This window comes from Carlito syrichta, unplaced genomic scaffold, assembly GCF_000164805.1.
Source record: "Carlito syrichta isolate Samal-C Ts95f unplaced genomic scaffold, Tarsius_syrichta-2.0.1 Scaffold315802, whole genome shotgun sequence".
In the NCBI taxonomy this organism is placed as follows: domain Eukaryota; kingdom Metazoa; phylum Chordata; class Mammalia; order Primates; family Tarsiidae; genus Carlito; species Carlito syrichta.
Window position 1 is genome coordinate 26,933 of NW_007259898.1, and position 12,580 is coordinate 39,512.

The 12,580-nt window shown below is 48.5% G+C and overlaps 1 protein-coding gene across 2 annotated transcripts in view; it reads left to right on the plus strand.

Moving 5' to 3' along the window:
• The first annotated feature begins 10,401 nt into the window (after positions 1-10,401).
• Positions 10,402-12,580, plus strand: part of ZC3H7B (zinc finger CCCH-type containing 7B) — a 43,881-nt gene continuing 41,702 nt past the window's right edge. Inside the window, exon 1 of one of the 2 annotated variants that reach the window (XM_008073268.2) lies at positions 10,402-10,472. In XM_008073268.2, coding sequence (XP_008071459.1) covers positions 10,420-10,472 — 53 coding nt within the window. In that variant the 5' untranslated portion in view covers positions 10,402-10,419. The remainder of the gene's footprint in view (positions 10,473-12,580) is intronic. The other variant, XM_008073269.2, reaches the window with a different exon arrangement.

Sequence of the window (12,580 nt, forward strand, 5' to 3'; positions counted from 1 at the left end):
GGAGCCCAGCAGGTCTAGGCTGCAGTGGCCAGGAGTGGCCACTGCACTCCAGTCTGGGTGACAGAGTGAGATTCCAACTCAAAAAAATAAAATAAAGGTGCATGGGCTCTGGGGCCAGGCTGCTAGGGTTTAAATCCAAGCTCCACTTTGGGAAGCTGAGATGGGAGGACTGCCTAAACCCAGGAGCTCAAGACCAGCCTGGACAACATAGCAAAAGTCTGTCTCTAAAATAAAAAATAAAAAAGAACATGCCAATAATTAACTTCACCCTTCTAGGTTTGGCATATTGGAAAAAAGAAAATCCTAGCTCTACCACGTACCAGCTCTGTGACCTTGGGCAAATTACTTATCTCTCTGTCCTTCTGATTCTTCATCTGCAAAATGGGGATGATAACAGTTATCTAGCTCATAGGGTTGTGTTATAGAGCCTTAAGAAAGCTACTATGGTCCGGGCACGGTGGCTCAAGCCTGTAATCCCAGCACTTTGGGAGGCCGAGCAGCCTGGGCAATTTGGCAAGACCTTGTCTCTACAATAAATTAAAAAATTAGCCAGGTATGGTAGTACGTACCCGTAATTCCAGCTACTTGAAAGACTAAGGCAGAAAGATCGTCTGAGCCCAGCAGGTGGAGGCTGCAGTGGCCATGAGCATGCCACTGTACTCCAGCCTGGGCCACAGAATGAGACACCAACTCAAAAAAAAAATGTTACTATGTGTAAAACAATTGTAACAACCCCAGCACGTGGTAACCACTCAACAATTTATATATATATTATATATTTATTTATATATATAATATATATTAAAAAAAATTTTTTTTTGTTAGACTTTCACTCTGTTATCCAGGCTAGAATGCAATGGCATGATCATGGTTCACTGTAGCCTTGACCTCCTGGGCTCAGGTGATTCTTCCGCCTCTGAGTAACTGGGACAACAGGTATGTGTCAGCATGTCTGGCTAATTTTTAGATTTTTAATTTATTTTAGAGATTAGGTCTCACTGTGTTGCCTAGGTTAGTCTTACTGTGCAGTCCTCCCACCTTAGTGTAGGGATTACAGGGCACTGTACCCAGCTGAGCAATTGGTTTTTGTTGTTTTTTTTTGAGTTGCAGTCTCACTCCATCACACAGGCTGGAGTGCAGTGGCACGCTCACAGCCACCCCGGTGTTGACCTGCTGTGCTCTGGTGATCCTTCCGCCTCAACCTTCCAAGTAGCTGGAACTATAGGTACCCACTACCATACCCGGCTAATTTTTTTTATTTATTGTAGAGACGAGGTCTTGCCAAGTTGCCCTGGCTGGTCTTGAACCTGTGGACTCAGGCAATCCACTCCTCTTGGCCTCCCAAAGTGCTGGGATTACAGGCTGAGCCACCGAACCTGGCCAGCAATTAATATTGCTATCTGACTCATGTCTCTTGCTGTCAGTTTTTCTCATTTATTCAATATTCATCCATTCTTATGCATAAAATGGCTAAGTTGGAGGAGTTGATATTCATTCATTCACTTTACCACCATTTACTTGCTCTGTGCCAAGCACGGGGCCAGGCATTGAGATTTTGAAGAGGCTGGCACAGTCCCTCCCTGGTCTGATGAAGATCTGAATCTCTAAAATTCTGTCATCTTCACACACTTCCCCAAAGTGGAAAAAAAACAACATGTTTTCCTCATGATTCTTGAGTCAATTATTTGCTCTCTTTCTCGGGAAGAACAGACTATTGACATTTTGGCAGACCCAGAGCACTGGATTTTAAATCAGGCACTCTGGCCGCTGGTTCCCGCTCAGCCCCTGGCCTACTGATTTGGCTTCAAGACAGTTATCTCATTTTGTGTTTCAAATTACAAGAGTAATAGTTGCTCAGGGCAAAAAATTCCAGTCCCCAGAGAAAACCAGTTAATTGGAGACTATTCTTTTAGACTCCTTTATGTATAAACACACATCACACACAGATGGTGAAAGAAGTTTTGGGGGCGCCCAGTAAGGTCTCCACGCCGTCTGAACTGAGAGATTTATTAAAGGGGCAGTTACACGAAGGGACTGTAACCGAGGAAGGACGAGAGAGAGAGAAAAAGAGAGAGAGACCGAGAGAGAAAGAGAGCAAGAGAGTAAGAGAGTGGCGGGGACAGAGAGAGAAAGCAAAAAGGGGGGGGGAGGGAGTGTGAGAGAAAGTAAGAGAGAGAGAGAGAGAGCTAACAAGAGAGTGGTGGGGACAGAGAGAAAAAGCAAGAGAGAGAGAGAGAGAGAGAGAAGGCGAGAGAGTGACGGGACAGAGAGAGGGAATAAGAGAGAGAGAGAGTTATGCAGGGAGAAAGGTATATTTATGAACCTTGCAGGGGCAGGCCAGTGCCGTGTCTGAGTCTTATTGGAGGAGACTATGAGATAGCATTCCTATAGGGAGATAATGTTTGTACATGAGTTTAAGTTTCGTGCGCGCACCGGAGAGGCAGGAATTTATGGCCTTTGTTGTCTTTGGGAGGCAGAGCCATCTTGGGGATGCCCTTCTGACTGTGGTCGGCACCTTTCAGATGGGATCATAGGATACAAAGTGATCTGAAATCTTTTTTTAGTTCCTCAATAGCTGCATTGTATTCTGTGGTATGGGTATACTACAGTTTAATTAAGTTAATCCTTTACTGGTGGACATTAAGGTTGCTTCTAATTTTTCACTCTTTTTTTTTTTTTTTTTTTTTTTTTTGAGTTGGAGTCTCTGTCGCCCAGGCTGGAGTGCAGTGCATGTTCATAGCCACCACAGCCTCAATCTGCTGGACTCGGGTGATCCTTCCATCTCAGCCTTACAAGTAGCTGGAACCACAGGGACCCACCACTATACCTGGCTAATTTTTTTTTTTGAGTCAGATTCTCTGTCGCCCAGGCTGGATTGCAGTGGCACTCTCATGGCCATTGCAGCCTCGGCCTGCTGGACTCAAAGGATCCTTTTGCCTCGGCCTTCCAAGTAGCTGGAACTACAGGTGCACACCATCATGCCCAGCTAATTTTTCCTGATTTATTGTAGAGATGAGGCCTTGCCAAGTTTCCTAGGCTGGTCTCGAACCCCTGGGCTCAAGTAATCCTCTCGCCTCATGCCTATAATCCCAGCACTTTGGGAGGCCAAAGTTAGAGGATTGCCTGAGCCCATGGGTTCGAGATTAGCCTGGGCAACTTTGCAAGACCTCATCTCTACAATAAATCAAAAAATTAGCCAGGCATGCTGGCGCATGCCTATAGTTCCAGCTACTTGGAAGGCTGAGGCGGAAGGATCACCTGAGCCCAGCAGGTCGATGCTGTGGTGGCCATGAGAGTGCCGCTGCACTCCAGCCTGGGTGATAGAGTGAGATTCCAACTAAAAAATAATAATAATTAAAAAAATAATAATACGTCCCTATGTAAATATAATTGAATTCTTTTTTTTTTTTTTGAGTAGAAGTTTCACTCTGTCGCCCAGACTGGAGTGCAGTGGCACGCTCCTGGCCACCACAGCCTCAACCTGCTGGGCTCTGGCGATCCTTCTGCCACAGCCTTCTAGGTAGCTGGAACTACAGGCGTGCACTATCACATCCGGCTAGTTTTTGATTTATTGTAGAGACGAGGTCTCGCCAAGTTGACCAGGCGGGTCTTGAACCCGCGGGCTCAGGCAATCCACTCGCCTCGGCCTCCCAAAGTGCTAGGATTACAGGCTGAGCCACCGAGCCCAGCCTTGAATTCTTGTACAAAGATTTTGGTAGGTTAAATTCTTGGAAGTAAAATTTCTGGGTTAAAGGGAAAGGACATTTTGTCATTTGGAACACTTTTTGGCTGTAAGTATAATAACAATTCCTACCTCAAAATAAGCATTTGTTTTCCTCATACAAAAAAATAAGGTGTTGCAGGCCAGGCACAGACTCAAGCCTGTAATCTCAGCACTTTGGGAGGCCCAGGTGAGAGAACTGCCTGAGCTCAGGGGTTTGAGACCAGCCTGGGCAAGTTGGTGAGACCTTTTTTCTACAATAAAAGAAAAACTAAGCTGGGCATGGTAGCGTGGGCCTGCAGTTCCAGCTACTTGGAAGGCTGAGGTGGAAGGATCATCTGAGCCCAGCAGATCTGAGGCTGCAGTGGCCGTGAGTGTGCCACTGCACTCCAGCCTGGGCGACAGAGTGAGACTTCGACTCAAAAACAAAAACAAAAAAACAAACAAAAAATGAGGTGGTGCAGTTCCAGAGGCAGTTAATTTATTGGGTCAGACTTGTTATTAAATATCTCTAGTCTGCAACGGGGCTTGGTGGCTTAGCACTTTGGGAGGCTGAGGCAAGTGAATTGCCTGAGTCCGCAGGTTCGAGACCAGCTCTGGCAACTTGGCAAGATCTAGTCTCTACAATTAAAAAAAAAAATTAGCCAGGTGTGATAGCGTGCACCTGTATTTCGGCTACTTGGAAGACTGAGGCAGAAAGATCACCTGAGCCCAGCGGGTCGACGCTGGGGTGGCCGTGAGGGTGCCACTGCACTCCTGCCTGGGCGACGGAGTGAGACTCCAACTCAAAAAAAAAAAAATCTCTAGTCTTTCTGCCTTTCTGCTGTGCCATCCTGTGTGCATCTTCTTGTTACACCCTGGCATACAGTGGCAGTAGAGGGATTCTTTCTTCTGTTCTTGTGTAAGCCTTAAGAAAACCTTTGACAGATTCCCCTTGGCTGACTTCCCCACCTTTCTCATTGGCCAGGATGATGTCACATGCCTTGCTCAAGCCAATCACTTGGCAAGGGAAAAAGACTGTTATAGTCGGTTTAGTCCAGCTAAGTAAGGTTCAGTCGTGTGCCTGGGAAGGGGTTGTTATTGGGGCTGTGCCATGGAAGAAGAAGGGAAACTGGCTGCTTGGTAGGCAGCCAGCAGGGCCTGCCTTGCTCATTTTGGTCGATGTTGCTAAATTGCTTCACTAAGATAATTCCAGTTCACACTCCCAGTATCGTGCAGTGCTTTGGAGTGCCTGTTTCTCCTCCCTCATCTACTAGGCTTTCTTCTCATTTTAGTCTCATGGGTGAAAAGTGGTGTCTTGTTTTTAATGGGTGATTTTTTAAATCAGTGCATTTGAGCATCTTTTCTTAATAATTTATATTTCCTGTGAATTTCCTGTTTATGTTCTTTGCCCATCTTTTTCAGTAATAATGATTATAAAGTAATAGTTACATGCCTATCACCTGTCAGACATCTCATCTAACCTTCACAGCCCTATAAAGTAGATATGTTGTCCTGTTTTAGAGATGAGGGAAGTGAGACATCAAGAAATTGAGCAACTTTCGGGCAATCCCTTTAGGTCTCCTCCCACTGTGGAAGCTTTTCTGTTCTCTCAATAAATCCTGCTTTCTCGCTTTCCAAAAAAAAAGAAAGAAAGAAAGAAATTGAGTAACTTGTATACAGTTAATGAGGAGAGATCTTGGGTTTGAACCCAGATATACACTTGGGTATAGAGACACATATTGTGCTGACATGTTGAGGGAATTCTTTCTTGTTGGTTCCTAAATTCACTGCTATATTTCTGGGAAGAGTCCATTTGAGGCAGGTCCAGTATGAAATTCCTAAGAACCTAAAATTATAAGAACTTGGAGTTGAGGGGATTTCTTGGCCTGGTAGCAGAATTCTGGGCATATTTGAGCCTCTGTTTCTTCTTTGGACTTTTTTCTTTCTTTCTTTCTTTTGAGTTGGAGTCTCACTCTGTTGCCCATACTGGAGTGTAATGGCAGACTCCTGGCCACTGCAGCCTCAACCTACTGGGCTCCAGCGATCCTTCTGTCTCAGTCTTCCCAAGTAGCCAGAACTATAGGTGTGTGCTACCATGACTGGCTAATTTTTGATTTATTGTAGAGATGAAGTCTTACCAAGTTGCCCGGGTGGTCTCGAACCCATGGGCTCAGACAATCCATTTGCCTTGTCCTCCCAAAGTGCTAGGATTATAGGCTGAGCCACAAAGCCCGAACCTTTCTTTATTTTTGAGTTGGAGTCTCACTCTGTTGCCCAGGCTGGAGTGCAGTGGCGTGCTCATAGCTACTGCAGCCTCAACCTGATGGATTCAGGCTATCCTTCCCCCTCAGCTTTCCAAGTAGCTGGAACCATAGGCATGTACAACCATGCCTGGCTAATTTTTTTATTTATTGAAGAGACGAGGTCCCGCCAGGTTGCCCAGGCTGGTCTTGAACCCATGGGCTTAGGCAATCCTCTTGCCTCCACCTCCCAAAGTGCTGTGATTTTACAGGCATGAGCCACTGCACCCAACTAACTTTTTGCTTTAAAAAATGCGAGTCTAGCCGGGCTCGGTGGCTCAGCCTGTAATCCCGTGCCGTTGGGAGGCTGAGGTGAGTGGATTGCCTGAGCCCGCGGGTTCGAGACCCGCCTGGGCAGCAAGACCTCATCTCTACAATAAATCAAAAAATGAGCCAGGTATGGTGCATGCCTGTAATTCCAGCTACTCGGAAGGCTGAGGCAGAACGATCGCCGGAGCCCAGCAGGCGAGGCTGCGGTGGCCGGGAGCGGCCACTGCACTCCAGTCTGAGCAACCAAGTGAGATTCCAACTCAAAACAAAAAAAAACGAGTCTGTTGGGAGGCTAAGGCAGAAGGATTGCCTGAGCCCAGGAGGTCAAGGCTGTGGTGAGCTGTGATCATACGACTGCACTCCATCCTAGGTGACAGAGCAAGACCCTATCAAAAGTGTGAACCTGAAAGTTTGTTTGGCTCACATGCTTCTTGCTATTCCACCAAGTGTCTACTCTGAGTCATGCCTGGCACTTGCCTTGCAGTTGCTTACCTCCCTCTTTAGCTGAGAGCAAATGATCTTTTTTTTTTCTTTTTGAGTTGAAGTCTCACTCTGTCACCCAGGGTGGAGTGCAGTGGCAAGCTCACGACCAACCCAGCATCCACCTGCTGGGCTCCAGCGATCCTTCCACCTCTGCCGTCCAAGTAGCTGGAACTACAGGTGCACGCTACCACACCCGGCTAATTTTTTGATTTATTGTAGAGATGAGGTCTCGCCAAGTTGCCCAGGCAGGTCTCGAACCTGCGGGCTCAGGCATTCACTCACCTCAGCCTCCCAAGGTGTGGGAGGGATTACAGGCTGAGCCACCGAGCCCAGCAGGAGCCTCTCTCTTAATCATACCACAGGGATATCTGCCTTCTCTGGGGTGGTGGTGAGCAGTCAGAGAAACACAGGCTCAGGCACTAGGGAAATTTGTCGAGTGGATCTGCTTGTACTGTACCTTTGAGGAGGGAGAACACCAGAGTCTTTCCTGACCTGAAGTCATTTGTTCCAGGCTTGGCCCCACTTCTTGGCTGCAGACCTGTGTCCAGTCTGAGCCTCACTTCCCTTATCTCTTAATGTAGGTCCCATCATGGCCCAGCCCCCAGGGTTATCATTTGGGATTGAGTAGAATGTGGGAGATGACAGTGTTTTATAAACCATCACATGTAGCCTGCAAGACAGCCTCCCCCTCCTGAAACCAACTCCTACTCATCCTTCAAATTCCAAGAAACCAACTCCTACTCATCCTTCAAATTCCAACTTAAGTTCTGTCTCCTTTGAGGAGCTTCCAGTTTCTTTGTGCCTCATCCTGGTGTATGTTTACTACAGAAGTCTGCTTTATGATGGAGCTGATGGAATATTCGTCTATGTCTCTGACCTGGTTGTGAGGCATGGCTGGGAGGCGGGGACCCCAGCTTTCTCACCTACGTTCAGTGAGCATATAGCAAATGTCAAACTGAATGTCCAGCATAGGAATTCTGATCTATTAATAGCCACTTTTTGTTAAGTGCCTCTTATGTACCAGGCCCTGTAATGGATGCCTGCTTTTTTTTTTTTTGAGTCAGTTTCACTCTGTCACCCAGGCTGGAGGGCAGTGGCACGCTCACAACCACTGCAACCTCAGCCTTCCGGGCTCAGGTGATCCTTCCACCTCAGCCTTCCCAGTAGCTGGAACTGTAGGTGCACGCCACCACACCTGGTTAATTTTTTGATTTATTGTAGAGATGAGGTCTCACCAAGTTCCCCGGGCTGGTCTCGAACCCGTGGGCTCAGGCAGTCCTCTCACCTCAGCTTCCCGAAAGTGCTAGGATATAGGCATGAGCCGCCACACCTGACCGAATGCCTGCGTTATATTCATCCTGCCAGTGGGCACTGTCGGTCCTCTCTGTAAAAAGCAGGAAGCTATAACTCAGAGAGGCAAAGTAACCTGCTCAGGGAGGACATCAGAGAGGTGAATAAATGGTCAGGCTGTGTGAGAAGCATTCATGCCGCATGGAGCAGAGGGCGTTTATTCCTTGGCAGGGGATTCAGACTTCATAGGAATCACTGCTCAGGTAGTTAGGGCTGTGTTTGTAATTATTAAGTTGGCTTAGACTCCAAGGCTGGAGGACTGATGCAGAAGTGTTCATCTCTGCCACTGTGGACTTCTGAGAGAACCAAGGAGCTGAGTGGGGCTTGAGAGGGTAACAGGGCCATTGCTCCCTATGACATAAACCAGTGTAGGTGCAAGGGGAGATTTTGATCAGCCAAAGATAGAGGTTTGAAAGACCTCTGGGGAAGCCAGTGAGGAGGCTGGTCCATTTGCCTTGGGATGGGCAATATCACCAGGCGGGTGGTGGGGGGTGTGAAGGCTGGATTGTGACCCAGGTCAAAATGACGGGGCCTGGCAGCCACTGGCCATGGCCGTGCCCTGGGTGCTGGTGGTCAGGCCTGCGGAGGCCTTCTCCCTTTCCACAGTTTCCCCAGTCAGTGCTGGGCCTTACTGTATGGTAACCAGGTGTACCTTTTCTTCCCCTAAAAAATTAACACTATTCCAGGGCAAGGATTGGGTCTGACCCACCCATGGCTCCCTGACTTCCAGCAAACATTGGATGCGGGACTGTACGAAGGGTTCAGTTGACAGGATCAGGAGAGGCTGAGTGGAGGAGTGAAGGATGCTGGAATTTCAGTAGCGGGATGGAGAGGTGCCTGCTACAAGGGTGGAAGCACCTGCTAGGGCAAAGGCCAGGAGGCAGGAAAGCCACCAGCAGCCTTTTGGGGCTGGGGTCCCGGAGTGGGATATGAGGAAAATTAGGGGCTTGTTTTACAGACAAGGGAGCTAAGGACAGAGAGACCAACAGAGAGGTCTACTGGGCATGAGTAGGCAGCCCAGGGCCATTGCTGCCAGCTTGCTGCATTAGGACAGAGTCATAGCAGTCCCATCCATCCCAGGAACACTGGCAGAGTTTTTTGCAAGCGGGAGGAGCAGTGTTGAGTGACATGTTTTCCCACGATTGTTGGATTATCAATCTGTGCCAAGTGCTCTGCACACACTATCTCCTGAACCCTCATGACAGCCGATAATGAGGCAGGAACTGCTATTAACCCCACTTTCCCCCTCAGGAGATGGAGGCCCAAATCCACATAGTCATTGTGAATGCTGAACTTCACCCCAGTTCTGTCTAAGTTCAGAGCCCTGATCTACGGCCCCTCGAGGGCAAGCAGACATGTAGTGGGCTTGTGTCAGGGCCTCGTAAATGCAAGCCTGGTTTATTCACTGGACTGAAAGCATTATGAGGGCAGCAACTGTATAAGGATCACTTCTGGTTTTGTTTGTCACCCAAATCTGCCCAGCACTGACCTCCTGTGGAATGAAAAGGCAAGGACTAGCCAGTCAACAGGTGGGTGTGGAGGAAGGGAGGAAGCTGAGATGACCTCCATGTCCAGAGGCCTTCCTTGGGCCAGACTTCACATCCTGGCTAAGTGTAGGTGAGATGTGCTAACTGTGGCCATCTGCTACCTGGCCTTCCTCCCCAGGCGTCCATTGCCAGGGGTTATCAGCCATGCCGTGAAGGGGCTGCCAGTGGATGTAAAAGGAAGCATGTTCTGGGGCTCAAATCCTTTCTCTGCTACATGCCCACTCATGACTGCGGCTCCCTGACCTTCAGGGTCCTCCTTGGTAAAATGAGGATGAATGACATCTACCTCAAAGCATTGTTGAAAGTCAACACAACCCTTGTAGGACGTGCATGGTTGGATGCCTGGTATTCCACTGTCATATGTAATCATGGGCCACCATTTTGTATTTTCTGTTGCCTTCTCCTGGTAGCAGCACACACTACTGAGTGATGATAAAATGAGAGTTTTCCTTTGAACTTGAGGGTGTTCCATGCAGTATTGTAGCCCAAGTTGTGTATGGGAAGGGGCAAGTGGCATTTATGTAGCCCATTGCCCATTGAGGGCACCACACAAACTCAGAGTTCCATTGGGAGTGGGACATGGGTGTGGAGGACAGAGCCCTGACATGGGTCATTGCCCTCAAGGACCCTGCTTCCCACCTGGGAAATGGGATGAGGGTGAACGTGAGAAAACGTCCACTTACGGGACCCACAAAATGAGGGGAATGGATGGCTACTCAGCTTCTACTGACTTACTGATGGACTGTACTCTCTCCCCCAGAGACTGATGGAGAGGCAGAAACGGAAGGCGGATATCGAGAAGGGGCTGCAGTTCATTCAGTAAGCACGGGGTCAGGTGGGCCAGGCAGGCTTGGTGCGGTGGGTCCTCCAAAAGCCACACTCCCCAGTTCTTCCCCTGAGCCTTTGCTATTGAGGTTCCTGTGTGTACTGCGGTGTGGAGAGGTAGGAGGAGCCAGGAGGAGACTGGTGTGGCTAGGGTTCCTGGACTTCACACATACATACACATGCTCCCTGGCCCTGGTTACCCTTTGATCTTGTCTAGTAGATCATTCTTCCCTCACTCTCCTCATTTGCATGTACACTCTCTTTTGATTCTCTTGTGAGCCTGCACGCATCTCTAATCAATAGTCGGCCAGGCCGGGCTCGGTGGCTCAGCCTGTAATCCCGCGCCTTTGGGAGGCTGAGGTGAGTGGATTGCCTGAGCCCGCAGGTTTGAGACTTGCCTGGGTAACTTGGTGAGACCTCATCTCTACAATAAATCAAAAATCAGCCGGGTGTGGTAGCGCGCGCCTGTAATTCCAGCTACTCGGAAGGCTGAGGTGGAAGGATCGCCAGAGCCCAGCAGGTCAAGGCTGCGGTGGCCGGGAGCGGCCACTGCACTCCAGTCTGGGCGACAGAGTGAGATTCCAACTCAAAAAAAAAAAAAAAAAAGTAGCCAGCCAGGCACCGTGGCTCAAGCCTGTAATCCCAGCACTTTGGGAGGCCAAGACAAGAGGATTGCCTGAGTCCAGGGGTTCAAGACCGGCCTGGGCAACTTGGTGAGATCTCATTTCCACAATAAGTAAAAAGAAGGCTGGGCTCAGTGGCTCAGCCTGTAATCCCAGCACTTTGGAAGGCTGAGGCGAAAGGATTGCCTGAACCCATGGGTTTGAGACCCGCCTGGGCAACTTAGCAAGACCTCGTCTCTACAATAAATCAAAAACTAGCAGGGTGTGGTAGCGCTCACCTGTAGTTCTGGCTGCTTGGAAGGCTGAGGCGGAAGGATCGCCTGAGTCCCGCAAGTTGAGGCTGCGGTGGCCGGGAGCATGCCACTGCACTCCAGTCTGGGCAACAGAGTGAGACTCCAACTCAAATAAATAAATTAATTAATTAAAAGAAATTAGCCAGGCATGGTGGCGTGTGCCTGTAGTTCTAGCTAATTGGAAGGTTGAGGCGAAAGGATTGCCTGAGCCCAGCAGGTTGAGGCTACAGTGGCCGTGAGTGTGCCACTGCACTCTAGCCTGGGCGACAGAGTGAGACTCCAAATCAGAAAAAAAAAATAAGTCAATAGTCCCTGCTTATTAAGCACATAAATATCTCTGAGGCTCTTTACATCCACTGTCTTTAATTTTCACAACCCAGTAAAGGAGATGGCCTCTAAGCAGCTTGTTTCAGGTCACAGAGCTGTTGTGTGACAGCATTGTATTGCAGATCTGGCTGACTCCACAACCCATAGTTCTTTCCAATATATGCCCCCGTATCCACATGTTACTTTCTTTCTCTTTTTTTGTTGTTGTATTTGGGTTGGAGTCTTACTCTTTGTCTCCCAGGCTGGAATGCAGTGGCATGCTCATAGCCACTGTAGCTTCGGCCTCCTGGGCTCAGACAGTCTTTCTTTTCAAGTAACTGGGACTACAGATGTATGCCACCACGCTTGGCTAGTTTTTGTGATTTATTGTGGAGAAGAGGTTGCCCAGGCTGGTCTTGAACCCCTGGGTTCAGGCAGTCCTCTCGCTTTAGCCTCCCAAAGTGCTGGGATTACAGGCTGAGCCACCATGCCCAGCCTTTTCATTTTTTTTAACATACAAAATATTTTTACTAACCTTTTTTTTTTAATCACTGTTAAATAGATCCTCAGAGGCACATTTATCATGACACTAATGATGTGTAGGCTTCATGGCCCCTCATTTGCACAGGCCTCTTCCAAAGTCCTGGACAGCATGGACCCTAGTAATTCTATGTTCATAATTTTGTGTTCTTTATCTTAACTAGGGCTCCCCATAAAATTGGAATTTACCTCTACAGACCCTTATATACTGTCCAGTTTTGTTCTCTCACACAGACTTATCAAACCCTCCCTGAGCCTGGCTCGGTGGCTCAGCCTGTAATCCCGCGCCTTTGGGAGGCTGAGGTGAGTGGATTGCCTGAGCCCGCAGGTTCGAGACCTG